General features: G+C 48.0%; 1 protein-coding gene across 1 annotated transcript in view; it reads right to left on the minus strand.

Annotated features, from left to right (window-relative positions):
• The window catches only part of WDR46 (WD repeat domain 46), a gene marked incomplete at its 5' end in the record, with an annotated part of 40,981 nt that extends 18,130 nt beyond the window's left edge, over positions 1-22,851 (minus strand). Inside the window, 11 exons of the mRNA XM_030969708.1 lie at positions 297-450; positions 3,309-3,408; positions 7,959-8,094; positions 10,018-10,168; positions 11,695-11,799; positions 13,076-13,113; positions 17,839-17,946; positions 19,909-19,987; positions 20,098-20,204; positions 22,642-22,648; positions 22,760-22,851. Of these exons, the coding sequence (XP_030825568.1) occupies positions 297-450; positions 3,309-3,408; positions 7,959-8,094; positions 10,018-10,168; positions 11,695-11,799; positions 13,076-13,113; positions 17,839-17,946; positions 19,909-19,987; positions 20,098-20,204; positions 22,642-22,648; positions 22,760-22,851 (1,077 nt within the window). The remainder of the gene's footprint in view (positions 1-296; positions 451-3,308; positions 3,409-7,958; positions 8,095-10,017; positions 10,169-11,694; positions 11,800-13,075; positions 13,114-17,838; positions 17,947-19,908; positions 19,988-20,097; positions 20,205-22,641; positions 22,649-22,759) is intronic.
• Between the last annotated feature and the right edge of the window lie 2,545 nt (positions 22,852-25,396).

Below are 25,396 nucleotides of genomic sequence, written 5' to 3' on the forward strand. Positions count from 1 at the left end.
GAATTTTTGGGGTAAAAAAGGAGAATTTTTGGGGCAGGAAAGGAGAATTTTTGGGGCAGGAAATGTGAATTTTTGGGGCAGGTGAATTTTGGGGTTTTGGGGCAGAAAGGAGAATTTTGGGGCAGGAAATGTGAAGGTTTTGGGGCAGGAATGTGAATTTTGGGGTAAAAAGGAGAATTTTTGGGGCAGGAAAGGAGAATTTTTGGGGCAGGAAATGAGAATTTTTGGGGCAGGAAATGTGAATTTTTGGGATAAAAAAGGAGAATTTTTGGGGCAGGAAATGTGAGTTGTGTCACCTGCAGCAGGTCCCTGCAGGCGGCCGCCAGGAGCCCCCTGTGGCTGAAGTGGAGCCGCGCGGCCCCCGCGGGGACCCCCCACTCGTGCAGCACCCCGAAGGTCCTCAGGTCAAAAATGCGAATTTTCCTGTCCAGCCCCGACGTGGCCATCAGGCTGCAGGGGAGAGAAAATTCCAGAAAAATCCAGCCCAAAATCTGAGCAAAATTGCCCCAAAATCTGAGCAAAATTGCCCCAAAATCTGAGCAAAATTGCCCCAAAATCTGAGCAAAAATCCTCCAAAATCTGACCAAAATTGCCCCAAAATCTGACCAAAAATCCTCCAAAATCTGACCAAAATTCCCCCAAAATCTGACCAAAAATCCCCCAAAATCTGACCAAAAATCCCCCAAAATCTGCCCCAAATTGCCACAAAATCAGACCAAAATTGCCCCAAAATCTCCCAAAATCCACCCCAAAATGCCCCCCAAAATTGCCCCAAAATCCGACCAAAAATTCCCCCAAAATCCCACAAAATCCCCCCAAAATCCCACAAAACCCAACCCAAAATCCCACAAAATCCACCCTAAAATCCCACAAAAACCCCAAAATCCACCCAAAAATCCCAAAATCTCACAAAATCCACCCCAAAATCCTACCCAAAATCCACCCCCAAAATCCCCCAAAATCCACCCCAACATCCCCCACAAAATCCCACAAAATCCAACCCAAAATCCCACAAAATCCACCCCAAAATCCCCCCAAAACCCAGCCCAAAATTCCCCCAAAATCCCACAAAATCCACCCCAAAATCCACCCCCAAATCCCCCCCAAAATCCACCCCAAAATCCCACAAAATCCACCCCAAAATCCCCCAAAATCTGCCCAAAATTCCCCCAAAATCCCCCAAAACCCACCCCAAAATCCCACAAAACCCACCCCAAAATCCCCCAAAAACCTGACAAAATGCCCCGGAAAATCCCACAAAATCCTCCCAAAATCCCCCCAAAACCCCCCCAAAATCCCCCCAAAATCCACCCAAAACCCAGCCCAAAATCCCACAAAACCCACCCCAAAATCCCCCAAAATCCACCCCAAAATCCCCCAAAATCTCCCAAAATCCCCACAAAATCCCACAAAATCCACCCCAAAATCCCCAAAATCCACCCCCAAAATCCCAAAATCCACCCCAAAATCCCCCAAAACCCACCCCAAAATCTGAACAAAATCCACCCCAAAATCCAACAAAATCCACCCCAAAATCCACCCCAAAATACCCAAAAATCCACCCCAAAACCCAGCCCAAAATCCCACAAAACCCAGCCCAAAATCCCACAAAACCTGCCCAAAATCCCCCCAAAATCCCACAAAATCCCACCCAAAACCCAGCCCAAAATCCCACAAAATCTGCCCAAAATTCCCCCAAAAACCCCCAAAATCCCCACAAAATCCACAAAATCCACCCCAAAAATCCCCCAAAATCCCCAAAATCTACCACAAAATCCACCAAAATCCACTCCAAAATCCGCCCCAAAAACCCCCAAAATCCACCTCAAAATCCGACAAAATCCACCCCAAAATCCACTCCAAAATCCGCCCCAAAATCCAACTCAAAATCCCACAAAATCCCCCCCAAAATCCACTCCAAAATCCACCCCAAAATCCCCCCCAAAATCCAACAAAATGCACCCCATAATCCCACAAAATCCAACTCAAAATCCCCCAAAATCCACCCCAAAATCTACCACAAAATTTCCCCTAAAATCTGCCCAAAATTCCCCCAAAATCCCCCCAAACCCAGCCCAAAATCCCTACAAAATCCCACAAAATCCACCCCAAAATCCACCCCAAAACCCACCCCAAAATCCCACAAAATCCCACAAAATCCACCCCAAAATCCCCAAAATCCACCCCCAAAATCCCCCAAAATCTACCACAAAATCCACCCCAAAATCCCCAAAATCCCACCCCAAAATCCCCAAAATCCACCCCAAAATCCCCAAAATCTACCACAAAATCCACCAAAATCCACTCCAAAATCCCCCCAAAATCCACCCCAAAATCCCACAAAATCCCCCAAAATCCACCCCAAAATCCCCCCAAAATCTCCCAAAATCCCCACAAAATCCCACAAAATCCACCCCAAAATCCCCCAAAATCCACCCCAAAATCCCCAAAATCCACCCCAAAATCCCCAAAATCTACCACAAAATCCACCCCAAAATCCCCAAAATCCCACCCCAAAATCCCCAAAATCCACCCCAAAATCCCCCAAAATCTACCACAAAATCCACCCAAAATCCACTCCAAAAATCTGCCCCAAAAATCCACCCCAAAAATCCCACAAAATCCCCCCCAAAATCCACCCCAAAATCCCCCAAAATCTCCCAAAATCCCCACAAAATCCCACAAAATCCACCCCAAAATCCCCAAAATCCACCCCAAAATCTGAACAAAATCCACCCCAAAATCCAACAAAATCCACCCCAAAATCCCCAAAAATCCACCCCAAAAACCCCAAAAATCCACCCCAAAACCCAGCCCAAAATCCCACAAAACCCACCCCAAAATCCCCCAAAATCCACCCCAAAATCCCCCCCCAAAATCTCCCAAAATCCCCACAAAATCCCCCAAAATCCACCCCAAATCCCCAAAATCCCCCAAAACCCACCCCAAAATCCCCCCAAAATCCCACAAAATCCCCCCAAAATCCCAAAATCCCACCCAAAACCCCCCAAAATCCCCACAAAATCCCACAAAATCCACCCCAAAACCCCCAAAATCCACCCCAAAATCCCCAAAATCCACCCCAAAATCCCACAAAACCCAGCCCAAAATCTGAACAAAATCCACCCCAAAATCCAACAAAATCCACCCCAAAATCCCCAAAATCCACCCCAAAATCCCACAAAACCCACCCCAAAATCCCCCAAAATCCACCCCAAAATCCCCCCAAAATCTCCCAAAATCCCCCCAAAATCCCCCAAAATCCCCCAAAATCCCCCAAATCTCCCCGAATCTCGGGACTGCCTCACGTTCCGTCGGCGCAGACGGCGATGCCCCTGACGCCGCCGCGATGCGCCAGCAGCCGCACCGCCGGCTCGGCCGCGTTGGGCGTCCACAGAGAAACCGTTCCTGGGCGGAAAAATCCCAATTTTGGGACAGGGGAACCTCCAAAAAATGCAAATCTTCCCAAAAAAGCCAAATCCTCAAAAAATCCCACCGAAAAAAATGAAAAAATCGGGAAATTTGGGGTGAAAAGGGCGAAAATCGGCGGGGATTTTGGGGTGGGTTTTGGGGGATTTTGGGGTGGATTTTGGGGTGGATTTTGGGGTGAATTTCGGGAGATTTTGGGGGGATTTTGGGGTGGATTTTGTGGGATTTTAGGGGGGATTTTGGGGTGTGTTTTGTGGGATTTTGGGGTGGATTTTGGGGGATTTTGACTAGGATTTTGGGGGGATTTTGACTAGGATTTTGGGGGGATTTTGACTAGGATTTTGGGGGGATTTTGTGGTGGATTTTGGAGTGGATTTTGGGGGATTTCGAGTTGGATTTTGGGCGATTTTGGGGTGGATTTTGGGGTGGGTTTGGGGGGATTTTGGGGTGGATTTTGTGGGGGATTTTGGGGTGGATTTTGGGGTGGATTTGGGTGGATTTTGGGGTGGGTTTTGTGGGATTTCGAGTTGGATTTTGGGGTGGATTTTGGGGTGGGTTTTGTGGGATTTCGAGTTGGATTTTGGGGGATTTTGGGGTGGATTTCGAGTTGGATTTGGGGGGATTTTAGGGGGGATTTTGGGGTGGGATTTTGGGGGATTTTGAGTTGGATTTTGTGGGGGATTTTGTGGGATTTTGGGGTGGATTTTGTGGGATTTTGGGGTGGATTTTGTGGGATTTTGGGGTGGATTTTGGGGGGCACTTTGTGATGGATTATGGGGTGGATTCTATGGTGGATTTTGAGTTGGATTTGGGGGGATTTTGGGGTGGATTTTGTGGTGGATTTTGGGGCGGATTTTGGGGCCATGGGAACCCCCCCAAACCCCAACGAGGACTCCCAGAACTCCCAAAATTCCCAGGAAATTCCCAAATAACCCCCAAATTCCCCAGAAATTCCCCAAAATTCCCAAACAATTCCCAAAATTCCCAGATTTCGGCACCGTTGGCGTGTCCCAGGCGGATGACGGCGCTGGCTGCGTTCTGGGCCATGGGAACCCCCAAACCCCAATGGGGACTCCCAGAACTCCCAAAATTCCCAGGAAATGCCCCAAAATTCCCAGGAAATGCCCCAAAATTCCCAGGAAATGCCCCAAAATTCCCAGGAAATTCCCCAAAATTCCCGAATTCCCCTGACCGTTGGCGTGTCCCAGGTGGACGACGGCCGTGGCCGGGTTCTGGGCCATGGGAACCCCCAAACCCCAAGGAGGACTCCCAGAACTCCCAAAATTCCCCAGAAATTCCCCAAAATTCCCAGGATTTTCCCCAAAATTCCCCAGAAATTCCCCAAAATTCCCAGGAAATTCCCCAAATTCCCAGATTTCGGCACCATTGGCATGTCCGAGGTAGACGACAGCGCTGGCCGGGTTCTGGGCCATGGGAACCCCCAAACCCCAATGGAACCTCCAAACGCCAATGGGGACTCCCAGAACTCCCAAAATTCCCAGGAAATTCCCCAAAATTCCCAAATTATTCCCAAATAATTCCCCAAAATTCCCAAGTTCACCTGACCGTTGGCGTGTCCCAGGTGCACGACGGCGCTGGCCGGGTTCTGGGCCATGGGAACCCCCAAACCCCAAAAAAAAACCCCCAAACCCCAATGGAACCCCCAAACCCCAATGGGGACTCCCAGAACTCCCAAAATTCCCAGGAAATGCCCCAAAATTCCCAGGAAATTCCCCAAGAATTCCCCAAATTCCGGGATTTCGGCGCCGTTGGCGTGTCCGAGGTAGACGACAGCGCTGGCCGGGTTCTGGGCCATGGGAACCCCCAAACCCCAATGGAACCCCCAAACACCAATAGGGACTCCCAGAACTCCCAAAATTCCCGGGAAATTCCCCAAAATTCCCAAATTATTCCCCAAAATTCCGGGATTTCGGCACCGTTGGTGTGTCCCAGGTGGATGACGGCGCTGGCCGCGTTCTGGGCCATGGGAACCCCCAAACCCCAATGGAACCCCCAAACACCAATGGGGACTCCCAGAACTCCCAAAATTCCCAGGAAATGCCCCAAAATTCCCAAATAATTCCCAAATAATTCCCCAAATTCCCAAATTCTCCTGACCGTTGGCGTGTCCGAGGTGCACGACGGCGCTGGCCGGGTTCTGGGCCATGGGAACCCCCAAACCCCAATGGAACCCCCCAAACACCAATGGAACCCCCCAAACACCAATGGGGACTCCCAGAACTCCCAAAATTCCCGGGAAATTCCCCAAAATTCCCAAATAATTCCCAAATAATTCCCCAAAATTCCCGAATTCCCCTGACCGTTGGTGTGTCCCAGGTGCACGACGGCGCTGGCCGGGTTCTGGGCCATGGGAACCCCCAAACCCCAAAAAAAAACCCCCAAACCCCAATGGAACCCCCAAACACCAATGGGGACTCCCAGAACTCCCAAAATTCCCAGGAAATTCCCCAAAATTCCCAGGAAATTCCCAAATAACCCCCAAATTCCCGGGAAATTCCCCAAAATCCCCAAATTATTCCCCAAAATTCCCAGATTTCGGCACCGTTGGCGTGTCCCAGGTGCACGACGGCGCTGGCCGCGTTCTGGGCCATGGGAACCCCCAAACCCCAATGGAACCCCCAAACACCAATGGGGACTCCCAGAACTCCCAAAATTCCCAGGAAATGCCCCAAAATTCCCAAATAATTCCCAAATAATTCCCCCAAATTCCCAAATTCCCCTGACCGTTGGCGTGTCCGAGGTGCACGACGGCGCTGGCCGGGTTCTGGGCCATGGGAACCCCCAAACACCAATGGAACCCCCCAAACACCAATGGGGACTCCCAGAACTCCCAAAATTCCCAGGAAATGCCCCAAAATTCCCAAATAATTCCCCAAAATTCCGGGATTTCGGCACCGTTGGTGTGTCCCAGGTGCACGACGGCGCTGGCCGCGTTCTGGGCCATGGGAACCCCCAAACCCCAATGGAACCCCCAAACACCAATGGGGACTCCCAGAACTCCCAAAATTCCCAGGAAATGCCCCAAAATTCCCAAATTATTCCCCAAAATTCTGGGATTCTCTGACAGTTGGTGTGTCCCAGGTGGATGACGGCGCTGGCCGGGTTCTGGGCCATGGGAACCCCCAAACCCCAATGGAACCTCCAAACGCCAATGGGGACTCCCAGAACTCCCAAAATTCCCAGGAAATTCCCCAAAATTCCCAAATTATTCCCAAATAATTCCCCAAAATTCCCAAGTTCACCTGACCGTTGGCGTGTCCCAGGCGCACGACGGCGCTGGCCGGGTTCTGGGCCATGGGAACCCCCAAACCCCAAAAAAAAACCCCCAAACCCCAATGGAACCCCCAAACCCCAATGGGGACTCCCAGAACTCCCAAAATTCCCAGGAAATTCCCCAAAATTCCCAGGAAATTCCCCAAGAATTCCCCAAATTCCGGGATTTCGGCGCCGTTGGCGTGTCCGAGGTAGACGACAGCGCTGGCCGGGTTCTGGGCCATGGGAACCCCCAAACCCCAATGGAACCCCCAAACACCAATAGGGACTCCCAGAACTCCCAAAATTCCCGGGAAATTCCCCAAAATTCCCAAATTATTCCCCAAAATTCCGGGATTTCGGCACCGTTGGTGTGTCCCAGGTGCACGACGGCGCTGGCCGGGTTCTGGGCCATGGGAACCCCCAAACCCCAATGGAACCCCCAAACACCAATAGGGACTCCCAGAACTCCCAAAATTCCCAGGAAATTCCCCAAAATTCCCAAATAATTCCCAAATAATTCCCCAAATTCCCAGGGAATTCCCCTGACCGTTGGCGTGTCCGAGGTGCACGACGGCGCTGGCCGGGTTCTGGGCCATGGGAACCCCCAAACCCCAACGGGGACTCCCAGAACTCCCAAAATTCCCGGGAAATTCCCCAAAATTCCCCGGAAATTCCCCCCAAAATTCTCAGATTTCGGCACCGTTGGCATGGCCCAGGTGCACGACAGCGCTGGCCGGATTCTGGGCCATGGGAACCCCCAAACCCCCCCAAAAAAACCCCCAAACCCCAACGGGGACTCCCAGAACTCCAAAATTCCCAGGAAATGCCCCAAAATTCCCAGGGAATTCCCCTGACCGTTGGCGTGTCCGAGGTGCACGACGGCCGTGGCCGGGTTCTGGGCCATGGGAACCCCCAAACCCCAACAAAAAACCCCCAAACACCAATGGAACCCCCCAAACCCCAATGGGGACTCCCAGAACTCCCAAAATTCCCAGGGAATTCCCCAAAATTCCCAGGAAATGCCCCAAAATTCCCAGGAAATTCCCAAATAATTCCCCAAATTCCCGAATTCCCCTGACCGTTGGCGTGTCCGAGGTGGATGATGGCGCTGGCCGCGTTCTGGGCCATGGGAACCCCCAAACCCCCAAAAAAAACCCCCAAACCCCAATGGAACCCCCCAAACCCCAATGGGGACTCCCAGAACTCCCAAAATTCCCAGGGAATTCCCCAAATTCCCAGGGAATTCCCCTGACCGTTGGCGTGTCCCAGGTGCACGACGGCGCTGGCCGGGTTCTGGGCCATGGCGGCGGCGCGGCCGCTGCGCGTCCTCAGCGTCGCCACCTCGCGGCCGACGGAGACGTCCAGGAAATGCAGCAGCCCCAGGGAGCTCTGGGGAAATGGGGGAAAACGGGGGAAAAACGGGGAAATTGGGAAAAATGGGGGAATTGGGGAAAATGGGGAAATTGGGGAAAAATGGGGAAATTGGGGAAAATGGGGAAATTGGGGAAAATGGGGAAATTGGGAAAAATGGGGAAATTGGGGGGGAAATGGGGAAATTGGGGAAAATGGGGAAATTGGGGAAAAGGGGGAAATTGGGGGAAATGGGGAAATTGGGGGAAATGGGGAAATTGGGGGAAAATGGGGAAATTGGGGAAAATGGGGAAAATGGGGAAATTGGGGAAAATGGGGAAATTGGGGAAAATGGGAAAAATGGGGAAATTGGGGGAAAAATGGGGAAATTGGGGAAAATGGGGAAATTGGGGAAAATGGGGAAATTGGGGGAAATGGGAAATTGGGGGAAATGGGGAAATTGGGAAAATGGGGAAATTGGGAAAAATGGGGGAAATTGGGAAAATTGGGGGAAATTGGGAAAAAATGGGGGGAAAATGGGGAAATTGGGAAAAAATGGGAAATTGGGGGAAATGGGGAAATTGGGAAAAATGGGGAAATTGGGAAAATTGGGGAAATTGGGAAAAATGGGGGAAATTGGGGGAAATGGGGAAATTGGGAAAAATGGGGAAATTGGGAAAAATGGGGAGAAATTGGGAAATGGGGGGAAAATGGGAAAAATGGGGGGGAAAATGGGGAGATTGGGAAAAATGGGGAAAGGGAAATGGGGGGAAAATTGGGGGGGAAATTGGGAAAAATGAGGGGGAAAAATGGGGGGGAATGGGGAAAATGGGAAAAATGGGGGGAAATGGGGAGAAAAATGGGGAAAATGAGGAAAAATGACACGGAAATAGGAAAATGGGGGGAAATGGGGAAATTGGGAAAAATGGGGAAAATGGGGAGATTGGGAAAAATTGGGGGGAAATGGGGAGAAAAATGGGGAAAAATGGGGAAAATTGGCCGTTTTTCCCCCAAATTTTGGAGTTTTTGAGCAGGAAGTGGCAGGGCAGGAATTCCAGGAGCACAATCCCAAAAAATCCCACCCAAAATCAGCCAGAAATGGGGAAAAACCATGGAAAAATCAGCAAATAAACGGTAAAGAAACGGCTAAAAATGGTGATTTTTGCCCAAAATCGGCCGTTTTTCCCCCAAATTTTTGGGGTTTTTCCCCCCAGGACTGACCGAGGCGGGAGCAGGAAGTGGTAGGGCAGGAACTGGAGGTGCAGAACGTTCTGGAAGCTCTGGAGCACCCAAAAATGACCCCAAAATCAGCGGAAACGGTAAAAAACGGTAAAGAAACGGCTAAAAATGGTGATTTTTGCCCAAAATCGGCCGTTTTTCCCCAAATTTGGGAGTTTTTGAGCAGGAAGCGGCAGGGCAGGAATTCCAGGAGCAGAATTCCAAAAAATTCCACCCAAAATGACCCAAAAATGGGGAAAATCCATGGAAAAATCAGCAAAAACAGTAAAGAAACGGCTAAAAATGGTGATTTTTGCCCAAAATCGGCCGTTTTTCCCCAAATTTTTGGGGGTTTTCCCCCCAGGACTGACCGAGGCGGCGAGCAGGAAGTGGTAGGGCAGGAACTGGAGGTGCAGAACGTTCTGGAAGCTCCGGAGCACCCAAAAATGACCCCAAAATCAGCGGGAAATGGTAAAAAACGGTAAAGAAACGGCTGAAAATGGTGATTTTTGCCCAAAACCGGCCGTTTTTCCCCCAAATTTTGGAGTTTTTGAGCAGGAAGTGGCAGGGCAGGAATTCCAGGAGCACAATCCCAAAAAATCCCACCCAAAATCAGCCAGAAATGGGGAAAAACCATGGAAAAATCAGCAAAAAACGGTAAAGAAACGGCTAAAAATGGTGATTTTTGCCCAAAATCGGCCGTTTTTCCCCCAAATTTTTGGGGTTTTTCCCCCCAGGACTGACCGAGGCGGCGAGCAGGAAGTGGTAGGGCAGGAACTGGAGGTGCAGAACGTTCTGGAAGCTCCGGAGCACGTGGATCTCCAGGCCTTGGTTGTCGTAGACGTGCAGGCAGCGGCGCTGGGCCACGGCCAGCAGGGACTCCGAGTGCAGCCAGCTGGGGCGGAAATTTGGGGTGAAAAACGGGGATTTTGGGAAAATTGGGGGTTTTGGGGGGAAAAAATGGGGGTTTGGGGAAAAAATTTGGGGTTTGGGGGAAAAAATTGGGGGTTTTAGGAGGAAAAATGAGGATTTTAGGTGGGAAAATGGACGTGGTAGGAGGGAAAAATGGGGGGTAAAGGAGGAAAATTGGGAATTTGGGGTGAAAAATGGGGATTTTGGGAAAATTGGGGATTTTGGGGGGAAAAATTTGGGGTTTGGGGGAAAAGATTGGGGGGTTTTAGGAGGAAAAATGAGGATTTTAGGTGGGAAAATTGGGGGTTTTAGGAGGGAAAAATGGGGGTAAAGGAAGGAAAATTGGAAATTTGGGGTGAAAAATGGGGATTTTGGGAAAATTGGGGGTTTTGGGGGGGAAAAATGGGGATTTTGGAGGAAAAAATTTGGGGTTTGGGGGAAAAAATTGGGGGGTTTTAGGAGGAAAAATGAGGATTTTAGGTGGGAAAATGGACGTGGTAGGAGGGAAAATTGGGGGTAAAGGAGGAAAATTGGGGATTTGGGGTGAAAAATGGGGATTTTTGGGAAAAATTGGGGGTTTTGGGGGAAAAATTTGGGGTTTGGGGGAAAAGATTGGGGGGTTTTAGGAGGAAAAATGAGGATTTTAGGTGGGAAAATTGGGGGTTTTAGGAGGGAAAAATGGGGGGTTTAGGAAGGGAAATGGGGGATTTGGGGTGAAAAACGGGGATTTTGGTAAAATTAGGGATTTTGGGGGAAAAAATTGGGGGTTTTAGGAGGAAAAATGAGGATTTTAGGAAGGAAAATGGGGGTTTTAAGAGAGAAAAATCAGGATTTTTTGGAGAAAAGGTTTTGGGTTTTTAAGGGAAAATTTGGGGATTTTTGGAGAAAATGGGGGTTGGGAAGGAAAAATGGGAATTTTGGAAACAACAAAAATGGGGATTTTGGGAAAAATGGGGATTTTGGAAACAACAAAAATGGGGATTTTGGGGAAAAAAATGGGATTTTGGGGAAAAATGGGGATTTTGGGGAAAAATGGGGATTTTGGGAAAAAACCACGGGGATTTGGGGAAAAAATTGGGAATTTTAGAAACAAAAAAATGGGGATTTTGGGAAAAATGGGGATTTAGGGAGAAAGCTGGGCCCTGTCCCTCCCAGTTTGTCCCAGTTTGTCCCAGTTTGTCCCAGTCCCCCCAGTCCATCCCAGTCCCCCAGTCCCTCCCAGTTTGTCCCAGTCCGTCCCAGTCCCCCCCAGTCCCTCTCAGTCCCCCCCAGTCCATCCCAGTCCCTCCCAGTCCCTCCCAGTCCCTCTCAGTCCCCCCCAGTCCATCCCAGTCCATCCCAGTCCCTCCCAGTCCCTCCCAGTCCATCCCAGTCCCTCCCAGTCCCTCCCAGTCCCTCCCAGTCGCTCCCAGTCCATCCCAGTCCCTCCCAGTCCCTCCCAGTCCCTCCCAGTCCGCTCCCAGTCCATCCCAGTCCCTCCCAGTCCCTCCCAGTCGCTCCCAGTCCCACCTGAGGTCCTGCACTGGTTCCAGGACGTTGAACTCGCTCAGGAGGCGCCGCTGGGCCCAGTCCAGGGCGGCCACGTGACCCCGCTGCCCTCCCAGTAACAGGAACCTGCCAAACTGGGAGTGACTGGGACGCACTGGGGGGACTGGGATGGACTGGGGGGGACTGGGATCAAACTGGGATGGACTTGGATGGACTACTGGGATGGACTGGGATGGACTGGGATGGACTGGGAAGGACTGGGATCAAACTGGGATGGACTGGGAGGGAACTGGGATGGACTGGGATGGACTGGGAATGGACTGGGAGGGAACTGGGATGGACTGGGAGGGAACTGGGATGGACTGGGAGGGAACTGGGATGGACTGGGAGGGACTGGGACGGACTGGGAGGAACTGGGATGGACTGGGATGGACTGGGAGGGACTGGGAGGGAACCGGGATGGACTGGGAATGTAGTAGTCCATACTGGTCCATACTGGTCCATACTGGTCTATACCCATCCATACTGGTCTATATCAGTCGGTACTGGTCCGTACTGGTCCATACTGGTTTCTCACCTGCCGTTTCGGGTGTAGTCCATACTGGTTTATACTGCTCTGTACTGGTCTATACTGGTTTATATCAATCTGTACTGGTCCATACTGGTCTATACTGGTTTATACTGGTCTATATCAGTCCATACTGGTCCATACTGGTTTCTCACCTGCCGGTGCAGGTGTAGTCCATACTGGTTTATACTGCTCTGTACTGGTCTATACTGGTTTATACTGGTCTATATCCGTCCATACTGGTCCATACTGGTCCATACCGGTCTATACCCGTCCATACTGGTCTATATCAGTCCATACTGGTCCGTATTGGTCCATACTGGTCCGTACTGGTCCGTACTGGTCCATACTGGTCTATACCCATCCATACTGGTCCATACTGGTCCGTACTGGTCCGTACTGGCCCGTACTGGCCCGTACTGGCCCGTACTGGTCCGTACTGGTTTATACTGATCTATACCCATCCATACTGGTCCATACTGGTCCGTACTGGTTTATACTGATCTATACCCATCCATACTGGTCCATACTGGTCCATATTGGTCCATACTGGTCTATACTGGTACCCGTACTGGCCCGTACTGGCCCATACTGGTCCATACTGGTTTATACTGGTCTATACCCATCCATACTGGTCCATACTGGTCCGTACTGGTCCATACTGGTCCGTACTGGTCCGTACTGGTTTATACTGGTCTATACCCATCCATACTGGTCCATACTGGTCCGTACTGGTCCGTACTGGTCCATACTGGTCCGTACTGGTTTATACTGGTCTATACCCATCCATACTGGTCCATACTGGTCCCGTACTGGTCCGTACTGGTTTCTCACCTGCCGTTCCGGGTGTAGTCCAGCCGGTAGGGCCCGAACTGCACTGCTCCAGGCGCAGCTCAAAGTGCTGCCAACCCAAAAGCGCCGAATTTCAGCCCAAATTCAGCACGACCCCGACGCCCCCGGCGAGCCCAAAATCCCGAAAAATTCCCAACATCCCTCAAATCCCCTTTTCCCCCCAAAAAATTCCCCAAATTCCAACTTTGCCCCAAAAATTCCCTTTTTTCCTTCCCAAAATTCCCCATTTTCACCCCAAAAATTCCCTTTTTGCCTTCCCAAAATTCCCCATTTTCACCCCAAAAATTCCCTTTTTTCCTCTGCAAAAATTCCCCATTTTCACCCCAAAAATTCCCTTTTTTCCTCCCCAAAAATTCCCTTTTTTCCTCCCCAAAAATTCCCTTTTGCCTTCCCAAAAATTCCCCATTTTCACCCCACAAATTCCCTTTTTGCCTTCCCAAAAATTCCCTTTTTTCCTCCCCCAAAATCCCCCACTTTCACCCCAAAAATTCCCTTTTTTCCCCCCCAAAAATTCCCTTTTTTCCTCCCCAAAAATTCCCTTTTTTCCTCCTCAAAAATTCCCCATTTTCACCCCAAAAATTCCCTTTTTGCCTTCCCAAAATCCCCTTTTTTCCTCCCCAAAAATTCCCCATTTTCACCCCAAAAATTCCCTTTTTTCCTCCCCAAAAATTCCCTTTTTGCCTTCCCAAAAATTCCCCTTTTTTCCCCCCCAAAAATTCCCCATTTTCACCCCAAAAATTCCTTTTTCCCCCCAAAATTCCCCATTTTCACCCCAAAAATTCCCTTTTTTCCTTCCCAAAATCCCCTTTTTTCCTCCCCAAAAGTTCCCTTTTTCCCCAAAAAAATTCCCCCAAATTCCAACTTTGCCCCAAAAATTCCCTTTTCCCCCCAAAAAAATTCCCCCAAATTCCAACTTTTCCCTAAAAATTCCCTTTTTTCCTCCCCAAAAATTCCCTTTTCCTCCCCAAAAATTCCTTTTTCCTCCCCAAAAATTCCCTTTCTTCCTCTCCAAAAATTCCCTTTTTGCCTTCCCAAAAATTTCCCATTTTCACCCCAAAAATTCCCTTTTTTGCCGTCCCAAAAATTCCCTTTTTTCCTTCCCAAAATTCCATTTCTTCCTTCCAAAAATTCCCTTTTCCCCCCCCAAAAAATTCCCCAAAATTCCAACTTTGCCCCAAAAATTCCCTTTTTCCCCACTTCTCCTCCCAAAAATCCTCATTTTTCCCATACAAAATCCTCCTTTTTCCCCAAAACTTCCTTTTTTCCCCCAAAACTTTTTTCTCCAAAAAAAAAATCCCAATTTTCCCCCTAAAATCCCCAATTTTCCCTCCCCAGATCCCCATTTTTCCCCCTCAAATTCCCATTTCCTCCCCCAAAATCCCCATTTTCCCCCAAAATCCCCATTTCCCCCCCAAAATTCCATTTTTTCCCCCAAACCCCCATTTTCCCCCCAAAATTCCCCATCTCCCCCCCAAATTCCTTTTTCCCCAATAAATCTCATTTTTCCTCCCCAAAATCCCCATTTTTCCAAACTCCCCATTTTCCCAAAACCCCATTTTTCCCCCCCCAAACCCCCATTTTCCCCCAAAACCACCATTTCCTCCCCCAAACCCCCATTTTTTCCCCCAAAATCCCCATTTTTTTCCCCAAACCCCCATTTTTCCCCCAAATTCCCCATTTTTTCCCCCCAAAATTCCCCATTTTCCCCCAAATTCCCCATTTTTTTCCCCCATTTTTCCCCCAAATTCCCCATTTTCCCCAATTTTTCCCCAAATTCCCCCATTTTCCCCATTTTCCCCCCAAAATTCCCCATTTTTCCCCCCCATTTTTCCCCAAATTCCCCATTTTCCCCCCATTTTCCCCCCCATTTTTCCCAAATTCAGCTTTCCCCCATTTTTCCCCAAAATTCCCCATTTTTCCCCCATTTTCCCCCAAATTCCCCATTTTCTTCCCCAAATTTTCCCCAAATCCCCAAATTTTCTCCCCAAATTCATTTTCCCAAAATTTTTTCCCCCCATTTTCCCCCCAAATTCCCCATTTTTCCCCCCATTTTTCCCAAATTCCCATTTTTTCCCCATTTTTCCCCAAATTCCCTTTTCCCCCATTTTTCCCAAATTCCCCATTTTTCCCCATTTTCCCCAAATTCCCATTTTTTCCCCCATTTTCCCAAATTCCCCCATTTTCCCCCAAATTCCCTTTTCCCCATTTTCCCCAAATTCCCCATTTTCCCCCATTTTTCCCCAAATTCCCCATTTTTCCCCCATTTTTCCCCAAATTCCCCATTTTTCCCCATTTTTCCCCAAATTCCCCATTTTCCCCCCATTTTCCCCAAATTCCGCTTTTTCCCCATTTTTCCCCAAATTCCCCATTTTTCCCCATTTTTCCCCAAATTCCCCATTTTTCCCCATTTTCCCCCATTTTTCCCCCATTTTCCCCCAAATTCCCTGATTTTTTCCATTTTTTCCCAAATTCCCGGGTTTTTCCCCAAATTCCCACATTTTCCCCCATTTTCCCCAAATTCCCCATTTTCCCCATTTTTCCCCAAATTTCTTTTCCCCCCATTTTTCCCCAAATTCCCATTTTTTCCCCTATTTTTCCCCAATTTTCCCCCATTTTTCCCCAAATTCCCATTTTTCCCCCCCATTTTCCCCAAATTCCCCATTTTCTCTCCCCAAAAATCCCTTCTTTCCCTCCCCAAATTCCCCATTTTTCCCCAAAATTTTTTCCCAAATTCCCCATTTTCCCCAAATCTTTTTCCCCAACTTTTCCCCATTTTTCCCCATTTTTTTTCCCCCATTTTCCCCCATTTTCACCCCAAAATTCCACTTTTCTCCCCATTTTTCCCCAAATTCCCCCATTTTTCCCCATTTTCCCCAAAATTCCCCATTTTTCCCCCATTTTCACCCCAAAATTCCCCATTTTTCCCCCAAATTTCCCCTTTTCCTCCCCAAAAATTCCCCTTTTTTCCCCAAATTCCCCTTTTCCACCCAAAAACTTCCCCATTTCCTCCCCAAAATCCCTTTTTCCTCCCCAAAATTCCCCTTTTCCCCCAAAATTCCCTTTTTTCTCCCCAAAATTCCCATTTTTCCTCCCCAAAAATTCCCTTTTTTCGCCCCAAAATTCCCTTTTTCCTCCCAAAATTCACATTTTCACCCAAAAATTCCCTTTTTTCCCCCAAAATTCCCCATTTTTCCCCCTTTTTTCCCCCAAAAATTCCCTTTTTCCTCCCAAAACTTTCCCCCTTTTCCCCCCCCAAAATTCCCCTTTTCCTCCCCAAAAATTCCCTTTTTCCCATTTCCCCAAATTCCCCATTTTCCTCCCCAAAATTTCTCCCAAAATTCTTTTTTCCTCCCCAAAATTCCCCAGTTTCACCCCAAAAATTCCTTTTTTCTCCCCAAAAATTCCCTTTTTTCCTCCCCAAAATTCCCCATTTTCACCCCAAAAATTCCCCATTTTCCTCCCCAAAAATTCCCTTTTTTCTCCCCAAAAATTCCCATTTTCACCCCAAAAATTCCCTTTTTTCCTCCCCAAAATTCCCCTTTTTCCCCCCCAAAAATTCCCTTTTTTCCTCCCAAAATTCCCCATTTTCACCCCAAAAATTCCCTTTTTCCTCCCAAAAATTCCCCATTTTCACCCCAAAAATTCCCTTTTTTCCTCCCCAAAATTCCTTTTTTTTCCCCATAAAAATTCTTTGCCCCAAAATTCCCTTTTTTCCCAAAAAAAATCAGCCTGGGAAATTCAGGATCATTCCAAGATTTTGGGATCAGCCTGGGAATTTGGGATCTTTCTGGAATTTTGGGATTGGTTCTGGGACTTTGGGATCATTCTGGAATTTTGGGATTTTGGGATCATTTGAGGCTTTTAGGATCATTCCAGGATTTTGGGATCAGCCTGAGAATTTGGGATCATTTTGAAATTTGGGATCATTCTGGGATTTTGGGATTTTTCTGGGATTTTGGGATCATTCTGGGATTTTGGGATCAGCCTGAGAATTTGGGATCAGCCTGGGGAATTTTGGGATTTTTCGGGGATTTGGGGATTTTTCTGGGATTTTGGGATAATTCTGGGATTTGGGGGGTTTTTCTGGGATTTTGGGATCATTCAGGATTTTTGGGATCCATTCAGGATTTTAGGATCATCCAGAGATTTTGGGATCATTCAGGATTTTGGGATCATCCAGAGATTTTGGGATCATCCAGAGAATTTGGGATCAGCCTGAGAATTTGGGATCATTCCAGGATTTTGGGATCAGCCAGAGATTTTGGGATCAGCCTGAGATTTTGGGATCAGCCTGAGAATTTGGGATCAGCCTGGGAATTTGGGATTTTTCTGGGATTTTGGGATTTTTCTGGGATTTTGGGATCATTCTGGAATTTGGGGATTTTTCTGGGATTTTGGGATCATTCAGGATTTTGGGATCAGTCCAGGATTTTAGGATCATCCAGAGATTTTGGGATCATTCAGATTTTGGATCATCCCGAATTTTGGGATCATCCAGAGAATTTGGGATCAGCCTGAGAATTTGGGATAATCCAGGATTTTGGGATCATTCGGGAATTTTGGGATCAGTCCGGCAAATTTAGAATCAGCCCAGGGAATTCTGGGATGATGGGGGGTTTTTGGGATTGTTTTTGGGGTGATTTTGGGGGATTTTTGGGGTGATTTTGGGGGATTTTTGGGGGATTTTTGGGGTGATTTTGGGGGATTTTTGGGATGATTTTGGGGGATTTTGTGGGGTTCCTCACCCCGGTTCCTCGGGCAGCAGCGGTTCCCATCTCGCTGCTTTTTCCGCCGCTGAATTTTCCCGATTTCCCAAATTTTTCAGGTGCCAGCGCGGCAGGGGCGGCGCGGGGCTGGGGGAGGGAAAAGGAGGGGGTCACCCCCAAATTCCACCCAAACCCCCAAATTCCACCCAAAACCCCTCAGGACCCCCCAAAATCCCCTCAAGGACTCTTCAATTTCCCTCATTTCCCCCCCCCCAAATCCCCTCAGAGATCCCCCAAATCCCCTCAAGATCCTCCAAATCCCCCCTATTCCCCATAAAACCCCCTCAGAAACCCCCAAATTCCCCCCAAATCCCCTTCAGAACCCCTCAGGAGCTCCCAAATCCTCTCAGACTCCTCCAAATCCCCTCAGAGATCCCTCAAATCCCCTCATTTCCCACAAAATCCCCTCAGAAACCCCCAAACTCCCTCAGGAACCTCCCAAATCCTCTCATTTCCCACAAAATCCCCTCAGAAACCCCCAAACTCCCTCAGGAACCTCCCAAATCCTCTCAGGATCGCCAAAATCCCCTCATTTCCCACAAAATCCCCTCAGAACCCCTCAAATCCCCTCAGGATTCTCCAAATCCTCTCAGACTCCTCCAAATCCCCTCAGAGATCCCTCAAATCCCCTCATTTCCCACAAAATCCCCTCAGAAACCCCCCAAACTCCCTCAGGAACCTCCCAAATCCTCTCATTTCCCACAAAATCCCCTCAGAACCCCTCAAATCCCCTCCGGAACTCTCCAAATCCCTCTCAGACGCCTCCAAATCCCCCCAGAGATCCCCCCAAATCCCTCATTTCCCACAAAATCACCTCAGAACCCCTCAAATCCCCTCAGGAGCTCCCAAATCCTCTCAGACTCTTCAAATCCCCTCAGAGATCCCCCCAATCCCTCATTTCCCACAAAATCCCCTCAGAAACCCTCAAACTCCCTCAGGAACCTCCCAAATCCCCTCAGAGATCCCCCAAATCCCCTCATTTCCCACAAAATCACCTCAGAAACCCCCAAACTCCCTCAGGAACCTCCCAAATCCCCTCAGAGATCCCCCCTCTCATTTCCCACAAAATCCCCTCAGAACACCTCAAATCCCCTCAGGAGCTCCCCAAATCCTCTCAGACTCCTCCAAATCCCCTCAGAGATCCCCCAAATCCCCTCATTTCCCACAAAATCCCCTCAGAAACCCTCAAACTCCCTCAGGAACCTCCCAAATCCCCTCATTTCCCACAAAATCCCCTCAGAAACCCTCAAACTCCCTCAGGAACCTCCCAAACCCCCTCAGAGATCCTTCAAATCCCCTCATTTCCCACAAAATCCCCTCAGAAACCCCCAAACTCCCTCAGGAACCTCCCAAATCCCCTCAGAGATCCCCCAAATCCCCTCATTTCCCACAAAATCCCCTCAGAACCCCTCAAATCCCCTCAGGAGCTCCCAAATCCCCTCAGGATCTCCAAAATCCCCATAGGACCCCCCAGATCCCCTCAATTATCCCTAAATCCCTTTTCAGATCCCTCAAATCCCCTCAGAGCCCCTAAAATCTGTTAAGAACCCCCCAAATCCCCTCAGGGATCCCCAAGTCCCCTCATTTACCCCCAGATCCCCTCAGGACCCCCAAAAAGCCCCTCAAGATCTCCCAAATCTCCGCAGAACCCTCTAAATCTTCCCAAATCCCCTGAGGATCCCCCCAAATCCCCACAGGATCTCTAGATCCCCTTATGAATCCCACAGATCCCCCCTGTTTCCCACAAAATCTCCTCAGAAACCTCCGACCCCTCACAGGACCCCGTAAATCACCACAGGATTTCCCCCAAATCTCCTCATTTCCCTCCAAAATCCCATCAGGACCCCCCAGACTCTCTCATTTCTCCCCAAACTCCCTCATTTCACCCCAAACTCCCTCATTTCCCCACAAAATCTCCACATTTCCCCCAAAAATCCCCTCAGGACCCCCCAGACTCTCCCATTTCACCCCGAACTCCCTCATTTCCCCACAAAATCTCCACATTCCCCCCAAAAATCCCCTCAGGACCCCCCCTTTCCCCCCTTTTACCGCTTTCTCCTCCGAGCCCCGCAGGAACCGCTTCACTCTGGCCCGCGGCACCGCCAGCCCGGGGAACTGGGTCCGTTCTCTGCGGGAGAAGCAGCCATGAGGCGGGACACCCCAAAACCCGCCCGAGTGCCCCAAAACCGCCCGGGACCCCCAAATTTGGGGGATTTCTTCCCCCTTCCCCTCACTCACCCCGGACACGCCGCCCGCCATCGCCACCATGTGGGAAACCACGCCCACTTCCTGGTGAGCAGCCAATCAGATTGAAGCGCGGGCAAAGCGTGGCCAATCAAAAAGCGCTGCGGAGAAGGGTGAAGAAGCGCAGGCGCCATCTTGGTGTAGGGCAAGGCGCGTTTTGACTATAATGGGGCCGCCATCTTTGTTATGGGCAGCGCCATCTTTGCTACGGGCGGCGCCATCTTGTATGGGGGCGGGTAACGCTGACGTGGCCGCCGCCATCTTTGTTGAGGGCAAATCTCTGCACGGCACTTCCGGGTCTGTTTCCCCAAATTTTGAGGCGTCCCAAATTCCACCAAAATTCCAATAATTCCACCCAAATTTCTTCCAGGAAGCCTCAGATTCCTCCTTTCTTTCCCCAAGACGCGATTCCCCTTCCCAAAAATCCTAGTTTTTACTCGGAAATGAACTTTTAGTCCCAAAATATTCTCATTTATTCCCCAAAATAAAAAGCCTTTTTCCCCCCAGAAAAATCTGGTTTTACTTTTTTTCTTCATTTTTCCGGTTTTTCCCTTTTTTTTCCCCCATTTTTTCCCCTCTTTCCCCCCCTCACTTTTTCCTTCCTATTTTCCTGGGTTTTCCCTCTTTTTTCCCCTTTTCACCTCTTTTTTTTTACAGCTTTTTCCATCATTTTCCCCCTCATTTTTTCCCGTTTCCCCCTTTTTTTTCCCCCTAATTTTTTCCTGCTTTTGTCCTTCATTCTCGCCCGGGTTTTCTCTTTTTCCCCCCTCTTTTTTCCAGTTTTTTCCCCTTTTCTCCAGTTTTCCCCTAATTTTTCCCCTTTTTCCTCCATTTTCCCCTTTTCTTTTCTTAACCCCACTTTTCCCCTTTTTCATCCCATTTTCCCCCCTCATTTTCCTCTTTTTTCTTCCTGGTTTTTCCCTCATTTCTCCCCCCAATTTTCCCTTTTTTTTTTCCCATTTCCCCCTTTATTTTTCCTGGCTTTTCTCTCTTTTTTTCTCCAATTCTCCCCTTGGTTTTCCTCAATTTTTTTTCATTCCTCCCCCCTTTTTTCTTCACTTTTCCCCACTTTTTTCCCTCCTTTTTTTTTCTTGTTTTTCCCCCATTTTCCCCTTATTTTTCCTGGTTTCCCCCCTTCTTTCCCTCCTTTTTTCCCACTTTTTCTCTCAGTTTTCCTCCGTTTCTCCCCTCATTTTTTTCCTGGTTTTTCCTTAATTTTTCCTCAATTTTTCCTCAATTTTTCCTCAATTTCCCCCTATTTTTCTTGTTTCCCTCTCATTTTTCCCGATTTTTTCCCCTCATTTTCTCCCTTCATTTTTCCCTTCATTTTTCCCGATGTTTTCCCTCATTTTTTCCCGATTTTCCCCTCCTTTTTTCCCGATTTTTTTCCTCTCATTTTTCTCGATTTTTCCCCTTTCCCCCCGATTTTTCCCCCTCATTTTTCCCGATTTTTTTCCCTTCATTTCCCCCCCATTTTTCCCCTCATTTTCCCGATTTTTTTCCCCTCATTTTTTCCCGATTTTTTTCTTCTTTTTCCCCGATTTTTTTCCCTTCATTTTCCCCTCATTTTTCCCGATTTTTTCCCCTCATTTTTTCCCGATTTTTCCCTCATTTTTCCGATTTTTTTCCCTTCATTTTTCCCCTCACTTTTCCCGATTTTTTTTCCTCTCATTTTCCCCCAATTTTTTCCCTCATTTTCCCGATTTTTCCCCTCATTTTTCCCGATTTTTTTCCTCTCATTTTCCCCGATTTTTTTCCCTTCATTTTCCCCTCATTTTTCCCTTCATTTTTTCCCGATTTTCCCTTCATTTTCCCCCTTTTCCCGATTTTTCCCCTCATTTTCCCGATTTTTTCCCTCACTTTTTTCCGATTTTTTTCCCTTCATTTTTCCCCTCACTTTTCCCGATTTTTTCCCAATTTTTTTCTCTCATTTTTCCCGATTTTTCCCCTCATTTTCCCCGATTTTTTTCCTCTCATTTTTCCCGATTTTTTTTTCCCTTCATTTTTCCCCCTCATTTTTCCCTTTTTCCTCTTTTCCCATTTTCCCCTCATTTTACCCCTGATTTTTTCCCTCATTTTCCCCCATTTTTCCCCTCTTTTCCCGATTTTTCCCTCTCATTTTCCCGATTTTTCCCCTCATTTTTCCCGATTTTTTCCCCTCATTTTTCCCGATTTTTTTGCTCTCACTTTCCCCGATTTTTTCCCCTCATTTTCCCGATTTTTTTCCCCTCATTTTCCCCGATTTTTTCCCTCGTTTTTTCCCCGATTTTTTCCCTCTCATTTTTCCCGATTTTTTTCCTTCATTTTCCCCGATTTTTTTCCCTCATTTTTTCCCAATTTCTTCCCTCATTTTTCCCGATTTTTTCCCCTCATTTTCCCCGATTTTTCCCCCTCATTCCCCCCCAAAAAAATTCCACTCATTGACTCCAAAAAATCTCCATTTTTATTCCCGGAATTCCCCAAAATTCCTCATTTTTTCTTGGACACGCCCACGGTGCGGCCGCGCCTCCCGGTGGTCTTGGTGTGCTGCCCCCTCACCCTGAGCCTGCAAGGAGAAAAACGGAGAAAAATTCCCATTTAGCCCCAAAATTCGGGAGGTTTTGGGCAATTCCAGCTGCGGGGATTTTGGGGATTTGACCAAAATCGCCGTTTTTACCCCCAGAAGTGGCGCAGGCCGCGGTGGGCGCGGATTTTCTTCAGGCGCTCCAGGTCCTCGCGCAGCTTGTTGTCCAAACCGTTGGCCAGGACCTGGGGGAAAATGGGGGGAAAATGGGGAAAAATGGTAAAAAAGGGGAAATTATGGGGAAAAAAGGAAAAATATTGGGGGAAAATATTGGGGAAAATGGGAGAAAATGGGGAAAAAATGGGGGGAAAACAGGGAAAATTGAAAAAAATTAGGGGGAATTAAAATGGGGAAATGAGGGGAAAAAAAAAAGTGGAAATTATGGGAAAAGGAAAAATATTGGGGGAAAATATTGGGGAAAAGGGGAAAAATGGGGAAAAAAAGGGGGGAAAATGGGGACAATGTGGGGAAAATTGAAAAAATTAGGGAGAAATAAAATGGGGGGGAAATGGGGAAAAATGGTAAATGATGGGAAAAAGGAAAAATATTGGGGGAAAATGTTGGGGAAAAGGGAGAAAATGGGGAAAAAATGGGGGGAAAATGGGGAAAATTGAAAAAAATCAGGGGGAAATAAAATGGGGGGAAAATGGGAAAAATGGTAAATGATGGGAAAAAAGGAAAAATATTGGGGGAAAATATTGGGGAAAATGGGAGAAAATGGGAATAAAAAGGGGGGGAAAATGGGGAAAATTGAAAAAAATTAGGGGGAATTAAAATGGGGGAAATGAGGGGAAAATGGTAAAAAAGAGGAAATTATGGGAAAAAGGAAAAATATTGGGGGAAAATATTGGGGAAAAGGGAGAAAATGGGGAAAAAAATGGGGGAAAATGGGGACAATGTGGGGAAAATTGAAAAAATTAGGGAGAAATAAAATGGGGGGGAAATGGGGAAAAATGGTAAAATGATGGGAAAAAAGGAAAAATATTGGGGGAAAATATTGGGGAAAATGGGAGAAAATGGGGAAAAAATGGGGGGAAAATGGGAAAAATTGAAAAAATTAGGGGAAATAAAATGGGGAAAATGGGGGAAATGGGGAAATGGTAAAAAAGAGGAAATTATGGGAAAAAGGAAAAATATTGGGGGAAAATATTGGGGAAAAGGGAGAAAATGGGGAAAAAATGGGGGGAAAATGGGGAAAATTGAAAAAAATTAGGGGGAATTAAAATGAGGGGAAATGAGGGGAAAATGGTAAAAAAGAGGAAATTATGGGAAAAAGGAAAAATATTGGGGGAAAATGTTGGGGAAAATGGAGAAAATGGGGAAAAAATGGGGGGAAAATGGGGAAAATTGAAAAAATTAGGGGGAAATAAAATGGGGGAAAATGGGGGGAAATGGGGGAAATGGTAAAAAAGAGGAAATTATGGGAAAAAGGAAAAATATTGGGGGAAAATATTGGGGAACAGGGAGAAAATGCGAAAAAAATTGGGGGAAATGGGGAAAATTGAAAAAATTAGGGGAAATAAAATGGGAGGAAATGAGGGGAAAATGGGGAGAAATTGGGAAAAATGGGAGGGAAAGGAGGGGAAATTGGGGAATATTGAGGAAAAATGGGGAGAAATGGGGAAAAAATGGGGGGAAATGGGGAAAAAATGGGGAGAAAATGGGGGGAAATGGGGAAAAATGGAGGAAAAAGACAGGAAAATGGGAAAAATGGGGGGGAAAAGTGGAAAAATGGGGGAAAATGGGGAAAAATGGGGGAAAAGAGAGGAAAATGGGAAACATGCGGGGAAATTGTGGAAAGATGAGGGAAAAAATAGGGAAAAAACGAGGAAAAAGCGGGAAAAAGGAGTTGTGGGCAGCTGGGGCCACCTGTGGCAGGTGAGGGGACACTTTGGGGACATTTTGGGGACATTTTGGGGACATTTGGGGACATTTGGGGACATTTGGGGACACTTTGGGGACACTTTGGGGACATTCTGGGGACATTTTGGGGACACTTTGGGGACACTTTGGGGACATTTTGGGGGACATTTTGGGGACACTTTGGGGGACATTTTGAGGCATTTTGGGGACACTTTGGGGGACACTTTGGGGACATTTTGGGGGACACTTTGGGGACATTTTAGGGGACATTTTAGGGACACTTTGGGGGACATTTTGGGGACACTTTGGGGACATTGGGGACATTTTGGGGGACATTTTAGGGGACATTTTGGGGACATTTTGGGGACATTTTGGGAGACATTTTGGGGGACATTTTGGGGACATTTTGGGGACACTTTGGGGGACATTTTGGGGACATTTTGGGGGACATTTTGGGGACACTTTGGGGACATTTTGGGGACACTTTGGGGACACTTTGGGGACACTTTGGGGGCATTTTGGGGACACTGGGGACACTTTGGGGGGACACTTTGGGGGGACACTTTGGGGACACTGGGGACACTTTGGGGACATTTTGGGGCATTTTGGGGACATTTTGGGGACACTTTGGGGACATTTTGGGGACACTTTGGGGACATTTTGGGGACATTTTGGGGGACACTTTGGGGACATTGAGGGGACATTTTGGGGGACACTTTGGGGACATTTTGGGGGCATTTGGGGGACACTTTGGGGACATTTTGGGGATACTTTGGGGACATTTTGGGGGACACTTTGGGGACACTTTGGGGACACTTTGGGCGGGGACATTTTGGGGACACTTTGGGGGGGCATTTGGGGGACACT

The sequence above is a fragment of the Camarhynchus parvulus genome, unplaced genomic scaffold (assembly GCF_901933205.1).
Source record: "Camarhynchus parvulus unplaced genomic scaffold, STF_HiC, whole genome shotgun sequence".
NCBI lineage: Eukaryota > Metazoa > Chordata > Aves > Passeriformes > Thraupidae > Camarhynchus > Camarhynchus parvulus.